Source organism: Falco peregrinus, chromosome 17, assembly GCF_023634155.1.
Source record: "Falco peregrinus isolate bFalPer1 chromosome 17, bFalPer1.pri, whole genome shotgun sequence".
Taxonomy (NCBI): Eukaryota; Metazoa; Chordata; class Aves; order Falconiformes; family Falconidae; genus Falco; species Falco peregrinus.
The window spans coordinates 5,512,544-5,530,415 of NC_073737.1; the positions used below are offsets into that span (position 1 = coordinate 5,512,544).

Sequence of the window (17,872 nt, forward strand, 5' to 3'; positions counted from 1 at the left end):
CTGCCAAAATCTGCAGGTCCTGTGCTGTGTGTGCCACCCCTTGCTTGAGGCGAGTAGATATGCAAAGCCTGGAGTTTTTCAAAGAGGAGTGCAGGGCTACCAGTAACGAAGAACCCCTTCCTGCATGTCCCTACCAGCAGTAGGCACCTATACATGGTAAGTCATGGCCAACGTCCGCCCTGTGCCACCAGGGACTTACAGACCACAGGGTGTCATTTATGTCAGTGTTAGCACCAGTGATTGGTCATCAGCCGTGACGCACTTGTAATAAACTCAGCCGATAGCAGGTTCATCAGGAACTGTAAAGCCCATTAAGTATTGCTGGCGCACAGGATTACTGTTTTAAACTTAAGGCTGCGTTATTAGAGCTATATCAAAAAATACAGAAGGTATGTAGCAGTTAGCCTGGGCCTTTGCTTGGAATGTACAAATCCAGTGAAAACATCCCCAGAGCTGTAATTATTTGTTCATAGTTGGATACTGAGGAGCAAATTTTGCCGCACAATCCTCCAGTGAGGTCACTGAAAGTCATGAAATCTGTTTCATTATAGAGTAGCCAAGATGAATAGCAATGTGGATATTACTATAGTAATAATAGTAATGGAAGGGCTACGTACTGCTAATTAACTATGAAGTTCTCAAAACACACGAGCAAAACCTATCATCCTGGAAAGTCCCCTAGGTCATCTCTTATTTTGGATTAGGAATCTATATTAGAGATGAGGAAATTCAGATTTAAGGTAACTGTCTGATTTCACACCATGCTGTTTCGTAGTGTCATGAATAGAAACAAAGAACAGGAACCAGGAAATAGAATTTCAAATTCCCTGCTTTAAACACTAGACCCTTTTGCAGACCTGAGAGTAAAACCAGCCGTGTGGACTCCCAAGTCATCCCCCTACACACACCTGTAGACTGCTGCGTTGCTCCTTGCTTGGTGATTCTTCTTTCTGCAGACTCAGAAATGCACAGGCGCTAATAAGGAGCTCTTGTTTAACTCCTTATTAACTCTGAGCTAGCAGATCCCTGTTGATAGGCTGCGGAGCTTAAGAACAAAATTGTAACCTTTCCGCACATACTGTTGCAGTGTGGTTTTCCATTAATAGCCATGGAAAAGTTAACCTAAACATTAGCTGTTTTTCCTGGAACTAACAGCTTCGAAGCCAAAAGCCCAGTGATCTGCTCATCAGCTTGCAGGACTACTGCAAAGCAGACTGCTCGGTACTATAAAAGCAAAGTACAGAGCTGCTCTTGAACTGCCCGAGCTGGCTTTGGAATGCTGTTTCTGCAGCAGGGAGTAGCCAGCTCATAAAGGGGAGCATCCCAGTCATATCTCGATCCAGGGCAAAATTTCCCCCAGACAGAATTACAAGGTTGTGCCTTTGACGTTGATGGTCAGAGATCTGCCTCAGAAAGCAAGGCAAATCTAGAAAACAGGGATTGCAGGGGTGGGATTTCTCACTAAATAGTAGTAGGACAATATTCAGCGGACAGTAATTCCCATTTCCTCGAGCCATGAGCACTGCCCTAGCACAGGAGAGTTTTCCTGAGTCATGTAACATGAAAACAGCCACTGAGTTGTGTTCTTCCCATGTTTACATCGTGAAAGATCCAGTCCTGAACCGTGCCCTGTCTTCTTTGCCCAAAGGCAAAGTGCACCCAGAGAAATCCTCCCCAGCTTGCTGATTTCCGCAGGCTGCAGGATCCTGCAGGCTCTTTCTTCCTCTGCAGAGGGATGTTTACCACTGCCCTTGATTAGTTGTTCCAGTTATTGCTGCCAAAATAACGTGTTTCATTTTTCATTTGAATTTTTCTCTCTTTTCCTCATACCCAGTAGGCTTTGTTATTCAACCTCCAGATGAAAGATTACGATCCTGTATGAGGCAGCGTCTTTGATGTGTCACTCAGCATTTCTCCAAGACTAGCTACCTCTTTCCAGAAAGACAATGGGAAGAGTGACCAGATCTTCCTGGAAATGACACCCATCCCACAGCGTAAATAAGCCAAAACGAGCTCCTGCAAAAGTAATCAGGCCTGTTTGCTGACATGCACATGCCCACTCATCACTGAAAGAGCCATGCTCCTGAACTCTGGCATGAGCCAAAGATTGAGGCTATTAAGCTCATTCCCACGCTCAAATTTGGCAAGGTAGAAGCCTGTATCATCTTGTTTCACTTTTTGGAGGAGTTTGCTCTGTGTGTTTTCTTCTTAGTAGGTTCCCCAGCTGGTTCAGTCCTGCATTAGGTAGTTACAGATGCGAGGAACCAGAGGCTGGCAGAGCAATGGGTATTATCTGGGTTGTGGTAGGTCTGAAGAGCCAGGCGCAGATGAGAAGTTATGAGTAAGCTATGAGTAAGATTTCAACTGGAGGTTGAGTTAGCAGAACCAGCCTTTGTACTGTGGGGCCCCCAGATGCACAGTGCTATCTATATGCATAGGTATATGCGAGCTTTAGTCATAAGCCAGCATGACTGAGCTGATGCTCTAAATAACCTCTTACTTATTTCAAATTCTGTGAAAGATCTGTGAAAGTTCAGTATGTTTTTTTTCCTCTGTTCTTCAATGTATACTGCTTTTGGGTGGCTTGAACGGAACAGAACCATATAAATACAAACCGTTGCTTTAACTTCTGAGTAGACCAAACCATATCAAGGCATCAAAGAAAGTTAGGTAGTTTTTATCTGCTTCTTTTTTCCTTCTGAATTTAGGCAGGATGCTTGTCTGCAGTGTAGGAAACTGCCTCTGATGTAACTGGAGTTCAGCAACCATGTATAAGATTACTTGTTACTAGTTTTGATGTTTTTAACATTCTCATTTGGGGTAAATCCCACCTCCTTACTGGCCTCAGAAGGAAATGCCGTCTTGTACCACTCTATTCCCGGGAGTTAGAAAGTCAAATCTACATGGTGTGTAGTACTGAGACCTGACAGAAAACTCTGGATCTTGCTCCAGATTTTTATCACTCTGCAGAACCTCTCACAAGGTCTTTTAAGGTAAACCATAACAGTCCCTAGTTTTCAGTGCTGCCTCTGCAATAACAGACCAGGTTATTAGAACCCTGTTGGAGTGGTGACCTTATCGATGGAAGTCTTCCTTTTAACGTTGGGAGAAAATAGGTCAAGCCTCCAATTTATTATTTAATGAGTGGCCAAGGTGGCAGGAATGCCTTGGGAATGGTAGGTCTTATGAGCAACGCTGAGTTCTAGCTCTGTATTTAGCAGTGAGACACAGATGGGAATGGTTTTGTTGCGGTGATGTTTTATCACGAAATGAGACAGTTTTAATAGTTGGTTGGTGACTAACAAATACAGAGGTAGCCGTATAATTAGTGTGCTTGCTGCAGGAGGCAGTGTTTCCTGGCATTACCAAGCACGCGCAACGCAGACTGATCTCACTGAGAGGCTGGCTAACAAAACCCAGAAGCTACTTAGCAGTTTCCTAAAACTGTCTCCAGACACCCTTGTGTGATTTAAAAGGCAGCACAGCTCAGGTCTTGCAAGCAGGGATATTTCCATCTCGCAGAACTCTACCACATAGCAGAACCCACCTGGGATTTTGGGAGTTATCCTGACAGGGGTTCAGAGCAGCAAAACCCCCTGGGAACCCAAGAGCTCCCCGACCGATGCAGTTCCCAAGTGATAAAATGTCGGTGGGAAGCAGATATTGATTATTCTCACCCTGATCTTTTCCCGATATTACCTTTGTCCAGGCACAAAGGGATGCATTTTTGGAAAGAGGTTTTGTAAAGTACTTTATGCAAAGAGCACTTTCACAAGAGGGGATCCCCAGCACGTTGGCTATAGGCAAATTTTCTCTGTAGCCACAGGAGAGGCAGCATGAGCTGTCTGTGCTGTTTGGCTCTTGCAGGCTGCAGACAGGCAGTTGCCAGTTACCACCTTCCTCTCCCCGTGGGGCTCAGAGCTGCTATCACATCCACTGCGACTCTCCGCTCCGTGTTCCGCCTTCTCTGCCCACTCGTCACCCTCACAGATGTTTGTGGAAAGTTCATCTCTGAACTGGGTTCAAACCAAGCACCCAGGATCTTTGGTAGGGAGGGTTTGGCTTGCAGAATTTAGCGTTAGTTTCTCACAGCCATGTATGTGCTTTGCTTTTGAAGTAGCTACGGTTTAGTAAATCATTTCTTTTCAGACACTAGTGGTAACTCACATTTATTTAATATATTTAATGTTTGCCTATTATTCATTTGGCTCATATCTCCTACAAGTTTTTGTGCGCGCTTCGTTCAGAATAAGGTATGCAATCGTAGGGTTTGCATTTATTTTTTCCCCCTCTCTCTCTTCCTTTTTTGTATTCTTTTCTCTTTATGTTTGTATTTCTTTTTATTTCTCTCTCCTCTTTCTCGTAACGACAGGGTAAACCAGGATATTGTTTATGGAAAGTTTGAATTACTAATGACCCATACAAAACAACATTAAGGATCATATCTTTTCCAGTATCTCTTTTTAAACGCGGGAGCTCAGAAGCCAGGCCCAGTGTTTTATGATCTTTAAATGTTGATACTTTTCCAGGTATTAATTCCAGCTTGATAGGAAACCAAGGGAAACAGAAACGTTTTTCATCTTCACTTGAGAAAAATGTGCTCCATCTTCCTTTGTTAAAGAGATACCTTTTCAGGACCGTGAAGGGAATGCCACTGCTCTGGGACTGACTTCCCTTTCCTAAATCACCTTTCCGCTGTGCCGGTGTGAGCCTCACCCCGAACAGCTGGAACCACAGAATGCAGAGCTGAAATGAAACAAAGAAAAAAAGCTTCCTCCTAGTTTGAGTCCTGCTGCGATGGGAGCTGGAGGGCTGGCTGGTTAGAGAAAAAAGAAATACCGCAGGGTCTCAAGAGAAAGGTCCATCCTCCCTGCAGCTGGATTCAATGTGCTGAATCCCAGTCAGCGTCTCTGTACAGGTAGAGGTCTGGGCAGGTCATCGTGCACTGTGCTCGAAGTGACTGTCCAGTTAATATCCAGACTCAGATAAAAGCAGAAAGAGAGGCAGGAGGAGGTGGGAAGTGGCTTGGAGAAGTCTATGGAGCTCCTAGGAAAGGGCACAACTTGGCAGAGGCATCTGCTGCTCTTTGTGCCTCTGCTTACCAGATCCGTGTCCAAGATACAAATGCTCCAGCTCGTGTTCTTGAACGCTCAGCAACCACCACCCTGTGCTATGACCTCAGTAGCCTAATGTCCCCCGCACCCCACATCCCACCCTTTTCTTTCAACCCTGGCAGTGCTCCTCCACCAGCCAGATGTGAAGAACAAAAGGAAAAGCTTGGATCAAGTGTGCAACCCTACAGCACTCCAAAGAGCTCGCAGGGCGAGGCCCGTGGTCAGAGGAGACCAGCCTCCCACAGCCAAGTGCTTTGTTGTCCTAAAGGCAGTGCTCCCTGCCTCCATCCCTGACAATTAGCTGTCGAAGGTGAAAGAGCAAGGCCACTCCAAGCAGAATTCATTATGCATATGCCTGCGAGTAGTAACTCTCTAGAAAAACAACATAAAATGCGAGAGTGAATTGACCTCACTGATTTTGCTGATTCTGCTAAATTTCAGGTCTAATAATGTCTCCATATTGCTTCAATTGTCTCTTCTGAGGCACAGCTGTGACTCTCCCCCCTGAAGCGTTGTGGCTGCAGAAAGGGAAATAAAACCTAGCCAAGGCGTCCAACACAGCAGCCTTTTAATACACAGCCTGTTCCCTCCGTTCGTACACTCGGTATCTCCAACCACTGTCTCCCTGCTAGGAAGGCTAATAGAATTGGCTCCTCTCATTCTCAAAGCTGTGGTATAATATGGTTAAGGAGTTTTTTCTCCTGAGATGGCGCGTGACTTCTGTTTAAGGAGGCAAAGTAGCATTTTGTGGCAATGGGTTCACTTCCTGCCTCCTGGATGTTCTGCCACCATCTTCCACATCCACCCCATCTCGATTTGGACACCCAAAGGAGGTGATAAACCTTGGTGGGTAGCCAAGAGTGGCTGCTAACTGGTGAGCATTGAGACCCTCCTCAAATCACAGTCATGTGAAGGTCCTTATGTCTCCACTGATTGTAGAGAGATCCTGCACTCCTCTTACGTGCAGCTCCTCAGGCACTCGGTCTGGTTTTGTGTGCAGAACCCAAAGCCAAACCAGGCATTTGGGCCCATTTATTTAGAGGGTCTGTTAGCGCTCACGTCAACTTCTGTTATCTGTGGGATGAACTGCACTGTGCTGGCAATGGAGAGCCCTGTAAAAGCTTGAATGGATGGGTGATCAGCCAGCCAACTTGATCTTCAGCCAGACAGTTTTCCAGATAAAACAGTACTGAACCATGGAGTAGGTCAATGATGCTGATGTTTTATTTTTCTATTGCGATTGCATGGTACGAAGCCCAGCTGTGAATCAGGGCCCCCTTCTGGTAAGTGCAGGTGGGAAAACACATCTCTTGCCACGGATTTCAGAGAAAGCTGAGTCTTCCGCAGCTCTAGGATTACTTGTTTGTGGTCACACTCTGGCTAGCACAACCTCTGCACTTTTGTGTCTGTTATCATATTGCTAGATACAAGATGTTTAACATCCAGCTTTTTGGTTAAAGTAGCTCTCTTCATCCTGGGTCTGCTTTACATTTGTACCCAAGGCACTAGTAGAACATTTTCTGCCTCTCATGTGCTATGGCACAGTAATTTGTTTCCTGGATATCTCCTTGTCATTCTGACAGTTCTTCTCCCCCAGGAGATGTTGGCCTCTCCATCTCCTCTGAGGCAGCATAGCTGCCAAAGTCCATCTCAGTCCATCTGGACTGAAAACTCCTATCTGGCATTCTCCCCTCCCCCCATCTGCATGGGTGAGGAAATGTTGAGCAACGAAACACAAGTACTCCCTTGGTCTGTCAGGTCACGTGAAAGGAGGAGAAAGCCTGAACTGTGTGTCTGTCCTTCACACGTGGGCTGCCCTGCAGAACTGCCCCCTGCACAGCAGTAGGATGTGTTGCCAAACAAGTTGCTGTCAATTCCCTGCAGAGCAGCTGACCCAGGCGGCGAAGGAAATAGGAGGAGATAGGGAACAGCATGCCTGAGCTGAGAAAAAGGCACGCTCTAGCCTGTTTCAAGGGGACGAAGGTTTGAACTCTGAAGTTAGGCCAGCGCAATGCACGAGGGAACGGGGACGAGGTATCTGGTAAGTACAGCCACGTCTGTGCTAGCTCTGGGTCAAGGCTGGCTCTCACGTCGGTGCTCCCGTGCTCTCTGTACTCTGGTCTGCATCGGAGGGGCTTGTGCTCAGACTCCGGTCCAACTGCTTGTTCAAACCAGACAGTGTGTCCAACAAGCCCATGCTAAAGCGTAGTCATCGAGGACGGTGAAGACTTAATCACGTCTTTTGAAAAGAGCGAGCTCTCTAATTTCAAAGCAGCCCTATTACTGGAGAAAAAGAGTTATCATTAATCATGGATAATAAGCTCACGAACACAGGCTCGCTAGGTTGTAGCTGACTATGAAAACTAGTGTAAACATATTGTGGCTATACATTGGTATGACTTTCTAGCCCCTTTTTTAATGATAATAGCACTGATGATCTGTCCAAGCTGGTTTTCGTCAGTAAGAAATCAAACCTTTGCAAGTGCACAGGATGCACAAGATGTACTCTCTTATCCTTTTGGACCGTGCCTTGCGCATTGCTGTAAGTACTAGATGGCTTTTAGTCCTCAAGCCTGCCCTGGCCCCAAACCCAAAGATTTCTGAGCCTCACTGCATCTTCTTGAATGCTCTTAGGGTGGTGCTGAGTTCCATTTGGAACAGCAGTACCATAACCTCACCCCTGGAGCATCCAGACGGAGTATCTCTCCACACAAAAACAATGGCAATTTTTTGTTCTCTGGCTGAGATTCCTGGACTGCTGCTTTTTTTTCAGGTTTATTTTATTCTCAACATAAATAAAGAAAACAAAACTAGTGCAAGTAATAGTCTGAAACTACTAAAGTTGCATCGCAGGAGATGTGGCACTGGAACAAGGAAAACATTCTCATGGGGTTTTTATTCTGAGTAGAATCAGTTAATCTTGGGCTCAAACCTTCACTCACTCAGCAGGTCTGCCCCACAATATTTACTTAAAATCACAGCAAAGTGCATTAAAATGGCATTAAAGCAGACACGCCAGCCCACAAAGAACAAATAGAGCCAGGGATGCTCTGAGGTGAGAGAACAGTGTGTTTATTTCAGGCTTTCCTCTGCCTGTTGGATGGTGCCCCCCTTTTTGGCCAGCACCAGAGATGCAGGGATGCTGTGGAGGGGGCGCAGTGTTTCTGCTCAGGGGCACTGCCCACTCCAGCACTTCATTTTTTATTGGTGTTCTGTCCTGTGTGAGAGATGGAGAACGTGTCCTCACTGCTAATGGTGGCACAGTGTTCCGTCAGGTGGCACAGGCAGCCGTCAGGCTTCTCCTCCTTTTCCCCTCTGTTGTCACGCTGCAAGGACAAGCTGTAACTGCAAGAGCATTAATCCTTACAGAGGGGCATCACCATCGGCATTTTCATGACCGTTAAGTGGGTGTCTGCTCTGCCCCAGAGCCTGATTCCTCGAGGAGGGCCTGAGCTGAAGCCAGAGGTTCTTCCTGCTGACAGAAGGTCAGGGCCAAGCCAAGCAGAGAGGGCTCAGCTGCCACTGTGCTCAGAGCAGCCCCGAGGTGATCCTCTCATCTTGAACTTGATGCAGTTCAAGGCGCTTTGTTTTCCTTAAATGACCTTTGCTTGCACAAGACAGCCTGCACTCAGCTGTGGGCTGCTCTGCATACTTCATCACTTCGCCGAGGAATCCACTTTCCTCGGCTGAACGGCTAAGGCTCAGGCAGATGTTTCTTCATATCCACAGAGCACGATGATAATAATTGGCAGAGCTCATGGAGAGGAGCTGTCTGTATCTCTTTATGTCAGCCCCTTCCAGGCCAGCTCCTTTTCATCCCTGTCAAATCCTTCTCCAGCACCCTTCTGCCTTTCTACCAGCATCCCCCGTGTTTCACTTTGGGCCCCTCTTCTGCGGAGCATTTGTCCGTAGGCTGGGTGCAGCAGGGAGAAGGTACAGAGCCATGCAGAGGGTTGGCTGATGTGGTTACCCCAACAGGTCTGCTCCAGCCTGCATGGGCTCACTGCTCCATCTGGCATTTATTTCACCAGGAAAAAACATTTACTTTGGGAGAGGAAAGGAGAAAACAGAAAATAAGATCATGCTCACAAATCCAAAAACAAAGTATGGACTCAGAAACCCTCTAGTGCCTTTTTGGATGATTTCATATCTAAAAGAATTCATCCATAGTACAGTAGTGCTGATTCTGACATTTGAGTATTTACAGTGCGATCTTTCACAGGTGGAACTTAGGAGAAATAAAGAGAACAGCTCGGAGGGCAAAGGTTTTTGTTTAAAAATGTACAACAAACTGTAGCTTAGCACCGAAGAGCGAGAAAAGCAGTTTACCGGCTTCTCATGAGCACTAGAATATCAAGACATCCTAATGAAGAATGGATGAATTTCAGGAAAAATTCTAAGTAAGAAACTTAGTTAAACAAACCTTCCCTTTTGCCTGGTTGGTAAATGATTAGAAGTAGGACACAAAAGCCAAGTATTTCAAGGAGAGAGAGGCTCCAAAGGTGCAAAGTCCAGGTTTCCTGCTGTTAGAAGTTTAAGACTGGGGTCTGGGAAGAGGCATCTGTAGGGGCAGGGACCACAGGTCACGCACTGACTCAGACACCAGCTCTGAAGAATAGGAACGGCTCTTGCCAGCTCTTGTAGCTTCGGTATGACCTGAACTACTTGATGCTCTGCTTTACAGATCTCGGAGTCAGAAAATAGTATGAGAGGAATTTCATCCTCCTTCGCTACCTACAAAAGCTGTTGCAGGGTTTAACCTCTTGGTTGCTCGGCACGGGACTTGCTCTCATAACATCCGTCTCTGAGAAAGAGAGGGAACAAAGCGGTGTGCCCAGGGATGCTGAAAGTGACATCAGATGTGCACGCAGCCAGCAAAGGTGTCTCAGCTGCGATTGCCATTGCCTCAGTGAGTAACTGTGCTTTTCCACTTTTTTTCTCTTCTGTTTTAGGGCCGTTGCATCAACTTCACCAGAGTGAAGAACACAGAGGCCCCACCCAAATACCCGCTCAACAACGCATACCCTCCGTCATCTCCACCTCCGGCACCCATCTACAACCCCCCACCCCCAGCTCCCATCTATACGCCCCCTCCACCCAGCTCACCCACACCCCACACCCCATCCCCATCCTCCACGCTCCCACCCCTCCCACCACCACCCCAAGCCCCACCACCCAACCGGGCCCCACCTCCATCTCGGCCCCCACCTCGCCCAACAGTCTAGGGGGTTGGCCTTGCTCCCGTCTCTTCCACAAGCGTTCGAGAGGCTTTTTCAGCAGTACTGTATCACATCCATCTTCCTGGGGGGGTGGGGGAGGCTAGAGGAAGCCGGACCATTTTTGAAATGGGTCACAACAGAATGAACGACTTGGTAGTCGTCTTTCTCCTTTAGTTTTCTTTTATTTTTTAAATCCCTTGTGCATCAGTGCCACCAAACTATCGAAGCAAGAAAAGCCAAGAGACTGCAGAAATAAGGCAGATAACTTGAGTTCCATTTCAGCAAGGCTCTCCCCCCATTTTGTCTCCGACACTTCCCTGTGCCTTACCATGGTGATTCCAGGATACATTGGGGGAAAAAAAAGGAATGAATAGCTAGAGTAAGCTCTCCAGAAAGGCAATTCTCCCCAGGGAAGGACTGCAGAGGACTCTTCCAAGTGCAGACATCCCAGCTAGCTACCTGGAGACAGCTGCACAAACTTCATGGTACGAGACTCAAGGTATGACAGAAAGCTGATCACATCTCACATGCCAGCTGCCCAGCAAATAATGACAACAGCAGGTCTGCAGATACAGAAACCCTTGTAAACCTGAAAAGAATTGTTGACAGGCAGCTGTTCCCATGGACCGTAAACTGGAGAAGGGAAGGTATCATCTCGGAGGGTCTGGAAAGGCGAATAGGTAGGTCTCTGGTGTCTGGATTTGCGTATGTTGGTATGTGGAAGTGCAGGTGAATGAAAATGGAGTGCCACTAGGAAAACAAATTGCACGAAAAAATAAACCGGTCAGTATGTCACGAGGCTTTGACCCCATTCCCTGAGGACAAGGAATAATTGACGACAGGCCAGCCTTCAGCGCTGCCAGTGGGACAGAGGACTTCATAAAAATTGAGCAAAGGAATCTGGGAAAGGTACGGTTGACAGAAGAGTCTTTGCATTCAGTTTAGACTAATTATGTCCATCTAGTTAATGGCTCTGCAGTTTAGCAGTGTAATTTAATGCTGGTTTCCATTTTAAAAGGAAAGTTTCTGAGTATAAACAAGAGGTTAGGTGTATCAATTTCTCTAAATCCAGTCTGCTTGGGCTCCTTGTTATTGTCAGTTTGAAATGGTTACCACTGATGCATTTCTGTTTTTCCTGTAAATTGCATTCTTTTGCCCTAGAAATGTTTCCACATGGATTTGTATTTTTTGTTTTCCTTTCCTGAATAAGTAGCAGATGCCTTCCAAACTCGTAGTGAAGAAGAGCCAGTGTGCTTACTCACTCTTGTCGACTATAAACAGCATCACTTCTATTAGCAGTTGTTGACTAAGGCAAAAATCAACACACCGGACATGCAGGATGGGAATCAGTCCTCCAAGAAATGCACTGGCTGCATTTCTCCATGCTTTCTCCTCGCCTTCATGGGACCCCCACCATATTCCACAATATTGCGTATGCACATCTTTTATCTTTATAGCAAACCTTCTGAGCACCTGCCTTTGCCACACAGTGCTAGAAATAGGTGAGATCACTCAGCACTTCGTCAAACCTCTGGCTCTCTAATTTACTGTCAGGATCAGTTCTCACGACATGACTTTCTCTGGGAATTGTGAAGTCATAAGAGGCAAACCGTCTTTGTAGCTGCAGTTCTATGAATATCTAAGGGTTCTCATAACTGTGTAATTTTTTACCAGATAAAGAAATGCTTTGCCAAGTACTTACTTCAGTGCTGTCGGAAATATTAATTCTAGCTTTTCTATCAAAAAAAATATTTAAGAAAGAAAAAAAAAGAAAAAAGAAAGAAAAATTAAAAAAATGCTCAAGGAGGAAAGGGAACAGATGAAAAAGACTCAGTGGAGACTTGATCTGGGACCTTTTTGGTAAGGGCATTTGTGAATAAACCCTTACTGTGAGACTCAGAGCTGGTCTAAATGTCACCCACCAGCCTTACCCACCGCTAGGTCAGTATGTCATCTGTTAGGTGAGATAAGTACATCAGTCAGGAAGCCAAGGCTGGCTGTCCTGCGAAAAGGCTGATGAATTCACCCACAACACTGTTTTGTCTGCAGGCAGCACAGAGCAGTTCCCAATTAGGAGCAAAACCAACAGGTTTGCTACTCGCTCTTGTCAGACTGTATCAGCTACGGGCCACAGTTAGCTCAAGGAGACGACTTTGCGATTGGCAGGTGGCAGTGGGAAACCTTTAACACTGACACAAGTGTGGTTGGACTCCCTCTTGTGATGGATGGGATCTAGTTGAATAGCTGATTTGGTTTCACGATGAAAGGTGTAAAAACTGGGAATAGTGGAATACAGGATCAATAGATACTTCTCTTAACATATCCACAGTATTTCAAAAAAAGTTTGGAAAGGAAATCGATTTTCAACAATACAGCATTGAGATTTTTTTTTTTTTTTTGAGTCAGCTAACCAATAAATCTAAACCTGCTGTTGGGGAAAAAACTAAAAGCAGTGTATACTGCATGACTAAAGCTAACTTCTTGCAGATGTACATAGAAATTTTAATTCTCCACAAACTAAGGGGGAAAAAAACCCCTATAGTATTAAAGAAGCAAAATAAAACCTAGATCAGGCTATAAAAATCATAATTTTAAAATAGCCCCTATGTAATCATCCAGTCTATGAATAAAAAACAAACTCCAAATTTTTTGTTGTACATATTGTTACTGCATGCTTACCATATGTTAGATGGAAGCATTTCCTATCCATTGTGGATAAAAGAACATTTTTCAAGTTGTAGTAAATTATTATAAAGCCAATGACATTTCATGGCATGTTATCGTATCAAGCTGTGCTTGTTGTATTTTTTCTTTATGGTTGTATTGCTTTTTTTATAAATGTACAAATATTTCCTGTAGTGACGAATACCTATTTTACATAGCATTAACTGAAGCACCAGAGCTCCAGGCTACACACTCCCTTGATCCCTTGGCAAAGAGTTTTGCACGTCGTTCCAGGGTGGGAGATGGCCAGAGTGCGGTGGGTAGAGCCAAAGGAAACGGGTGTGGGGTAACTGGGTGCTGAAGCAGAGCACCCACGCTGCTGCCAGTGAGTCGGTTTTGGTGGACCCTTGCTAACGTTCTCAGAAAAATGAGAGCAGGTTTGGTGGCGGGCTTTGTGCCTGGTCTTGTCTTTAGTATCAACCTACATGTGGCTGCTAAAGTGGCTTCCCAAAAGCACCGCACATGCTTTCCAAAATCCTACTCCTTTTATGCCAGTCCCTAGAAATTCACTTAGGAACTTAACGTGTGGCAATCAAGAGTGAAAATTTGGTCCTGAATTTTAAATCAGCTTCCACTGACAATTAATGCTATGTAAATGTGGTTGAATTAGCTGGTGTACCATATATGGGTATATGGTACCCTATGTATTCTCTGTCTATAAAACTTTCCTAGAAACACATTACACAGGCTATCAATCCACACTAGCCAGTTTTTAAGTAAATGTTCATTCTAGATCAAAAGGAGTTGAGTGGCACTACATCTGCTCTGCAATTTCAAAAGACTTCAGCAGGTCTCACTGTTTACTAGTTGCACGTGCTCCTGTATAGCCTGGTCTAAACAGCAATAAACAGATGTCTGATGGCATTAAATATACAGTCGTTTCATTTGCTCTAAAGAGGTCACTTTGATTACTGCCGCTGTTTTTCATTCGTGCAAAACTTTCTGTCAGCGTGTCTTGCAGCCTTGAAGGACTAAGCAGCTGCATTTGACAAAGATTCAGATTTTTTAATTGCTAAAGTGTTACAAATTGTTGCTGGCTGTATTTTGAAGTGTTCACCCACATGAACTTTGCGGTCATCCAGATTCTCTCTCTACTCCTTGGTGTGTGAAGGCATCTTCTGTCACTGTTTATTTTGGGGAAGGGGGGGAGTGTCTGGCTTCGGAGAGCTCTGGCAAGATTTGAGGGTAACCAGGCAGTAACGTTGCGCTCTATGTGGTGCTGATGCAGCAAAGGAAAATAAACAAGCCTTCTGTTCTGATGTTGAATTACATGTTGTCAGTTCAGCCAGTGCTGTGCGATGATGTTTTACTCCCTCTGTTTGTTGCATGTGTCATTGTTAAATTCAGTCATTACTCTTGCTGACCTTGTTGTTATTATTAAAGAACTACACAAATTTGCGCTGGGCTCCACAAGATTCATTGACTAGGCAAAGTGAACAAAGCAGGAGGTAGGAGAATCTCAGTCAACAAGTTTTCTCATAAAACTGGCTTTCTCTCACCCTGGAGAACTCAAGACTCGGTGGTTTTCTTCCTGACAGCCCAGAGCACTTCTGCCTGACACAAAAGCTATTTTCATTTGGACGTGGCACAGCCTAAACCATTTCCTCCGCTGATACCCAGCACCTCGCCTTCCAAGTGCGGGATAACTTCTCATTTCACGCAGCTAACTCGGCAACCTTTAACAGAGGCATCCTTTAACCAAGCCCAACAGCTACTAGAAATAACTACAGAAATAACTAAGCATGTTGCCTCTCACATTTGCTGATAGGCCTTCTTTCTTCCTCTCGCCTTAAGTATCACTAACTCATCTGGATTTTGATATGGTTGGAATATTTTATTCCACAAAGAAGATTAATGGAGCATGAAGAAGTTCAGCCTCAGCACCCTGCCCTCTTTCAGCGAAGCATGCAAGCCTGGGATTTTTAGCCTCCCCTGAAAATGTGAGCTAGCAGTTTCCTCAGCACATCAAAGGGTGCAAGCCTAGGCTCAGTCTGGATTTTTCTTGCTGGGTTTTGTTTAAACCAGACCTGTATCTAGTAAATGCAAAGAGGGAAGCCACAGTACTCAGCAGGTCCTACTCTTTCGTTTGGACAAAAGGTGCTTTTAAAATGGAGACTATCAAAGAAAATCGCAATTGCTTTTCTCAGATAGCGACAGGTGAAGAAAAAAAAAAAAAGCAAGTTAAACCTCAGCATAGCCAAACTCAGAAGAGCTGATGCAAACCTGCAAAGCTCAGGGTCTTTCACAGCATGCATTTACACAAAAACAGCTGGATGGCTTTGCATGAAGTCCCATCACTGCACCGAGGGAAAAAAAAAAATGAGAAAAACACTGTAGTGAGACCCAGGCAGGCTTGGTCGCCCTTTCAGTCGGCTGCCAGCCCCGCTGCTTCAGGGACCTCTGGGCTCGGGGAACCGCGCTGTGCTACCCTTGCGGCAGATTTTATCACCATACACGCAGCAGGACAAAATTTCTCCAGGCAAAACATTTGTGTTGGAGCCAAGTTGCTCCAAAGCAAAGACAGAGGGACAGTAGGCCACTAAGCAGCCCTGAGCGCGTGGCCACCCCCGATGTCGGGCTGGCTCCTTGTTAGCCACCTGGCTCTTTGTTAGCCACCCATCATCCTCAACCAGCCCCACCTGGGAGCAGGTCTGGGCTCCAGAGCCTGGGCTCCGAGGGGGGAGCGGGTGGGCTGGGGCTGCATGAGGTGGTCTCGGGGTGCCGGGTGTCCCGGGAGCCAGCTCGGCTACAGCGCGGGAAGCGGGGGAAACTGGGACGGTGCCTGTGGCAACTGGAAGAAGCCAAAATGGTGAGTCCTGGCTGGGCCATTTCCAGCAATTTCTTTTTGTGTCGAGGCTGTAGGGGAGGGAGGCTCCTTTCTCCTGGGCTTTGGGCCCCTGACTGGAGGCTGTGCCGGACCAGACGGGCACCGGCGACGCCTGCCATGGTGCCCAGGCACGGCAGCGGGCGCAGAGCAGCCCCTTCCCCCAGCAGCGGTGCGTTTTGGGGGGGGGGGGGGGGGGGTGTGTGCTGCTCACGGGGCCCTCACAGATGAACCCTGCTCGTCCCTCCAAAGGCTCGTCGGGCTTTGGGCAGCTGAGGAGTTCCTCGCTTGGAAGGGAAAGGAATTTCTGCTTTTTCTAGTTCTGGCAGAGAAAGCCCCTTCTGAGTCATAGAGGTTTGGGGGGGGGGGGGGCTGATGGAAACTCCGGTGAGACTCAAAGCACCGTAGGACCCTCTTTTTCACTGTTAGCGTCGCTGGAGAGAGTAATGCTTGTTTTTAAAGAAACTGCTATAAAATAACTTGTAAAAATAACATGAGCTACAGAATAAATCATGTTGGATGCAGACCGTGGCTGAAAGTCTGTAGCACACTGCCAGAACAAACTTCTTAAGATTATTGAAATAATCTCTTAATATTTACATGCTTTCAAAGGTCCTTCCTGCTAGCAGAGGGAAGGTGAAACATCTCTGAAAGCTCCAGAGCACCAGGGAAGGTGTTTTGTTGTGCCAGTGGGTGCCTGTTGATGTTGCCCACCGTGTCCCCGGTAGGGAAGGACTGTCCCCTCCACCGAGGGGCTCTCCCAGTGGGCTGGAGCGGTGAGCTCTGCCGCGCTGCTGGCTCCTGTGACCTTACCAGCTAACCATGCTGCGGCCGCAACGGGAATTTTTCTAGTTTTTCACAGACATTAAATTGTGGGACCTTTTCCAGAGCTGGAGGAATGAATTAATAGGGATGGAGAAACTATAGCATGCGAAAATACCACAGAGAGTGGAAAACTGAACTTAGCAGATGAGGTAAGTTTCACTTGCAAGAAAGCTGGGGATTTCTATGTTCCACTTTCCATTCCCATTTAAAATCCTTCCTGGCATATCCTTGAGGCCTGCTGCTGCTGCGTGCCTCTGGGTGGGTATGTCTTTAGCTGCTTCTAGAAGATGCTTAGTGCTGATTTCTTCTTGCATGTGAGATCTTGTGGTCTCTCTGTACGTCCAGGGCTCACTAGCAGACGGCTGGGAACGGGGTGTCAGGATCCTTTTTTGAAGTATTTCTTACTCAATGGAAAGTCTCTGGGAAAAGCCAGGCAGAAATAAGAGTATGTCTGCATTCCTTAAATCTGTTCTAGGTCATGGGTGACATGTGAAATGTCAGCATCTTTGGTCTTGGGAAGGTCTGACTGCCTGTCAGGGCTGCCACAGAATATCCTATCTTGCCATTACTTACCACCTGTGTAGGCAAACCCTGAATTGTTTTAAAGAAAAGCTGGGAAAAGTCCTCTGGGAATGTGAATTTTTTTTTTTGACTCATCTTGGCTCTGCAGTGCCTGAGTTCAGATAAAAATTAAAATTTCTTTACATTGCAATTGCCCAATTCCAGGTTTGCCTCCGCTCCTGGGAAACCATAGCGGGTCCTGGCTGTGCCTTTTGCAGGACGTGTTAATAGGGGTGGTGTTTCTGGATGGTTCCTTCCCCATTCACGGCTGTGCAGTGCCTCACCCTCCCTGTTCAGAATGGCATAGCAGGCGCTCCGGTAACTACAGCAACGGCAGATGTGGAAAAAATAGTAGGAATGGATCAAAGGTATTTTTAGCTGTCTCTAATGCAGAGCAGCAGGGAGCCAAGGGAGTCAGCATAGGATATATGGGCAGTATTTCCATTGACTGCCAGAAATAAAAAGCCCGCAGGCCAGAACTTGGGAATTTCTGTTTTGACGTGATACAGTGTGAATTTCATGGTAGTTACTTTTTTGGGGGTAAGACTAGTGTTTTTCTCATGTGCGTGTGTGTGATACACTCTTGGCTTAAAGTAATAGCGATC

General features: G+C 46.2%; 1 protein-coding gene across 1 annotated transcript in view; it reads left to right on the top strand.

Annotated features, from left to right (window-relative positions):
- The window catches only part of ANTXR1 (ANTXR cell adhesion molecule 1), a 111,292-nt gene extending 96,837 nt beyond the window's left edge, over positions 1-14,455 (top strand). Inside the window, exon 18 of the mRNA XM_005234225.3 lies at positions 10,067-14,455. Coding sequence (XP_005234282.1) covers positions 10,067-10,339 — 273 coding nt within the window. The 3' untranslated portion in view covers positions 10,340-14,455. The remainder of the gene's footprint in view (positions 1-10,066) is intronic.
- Positions 14,456-17,872: the final 3,417 nt, after the last annotated feature.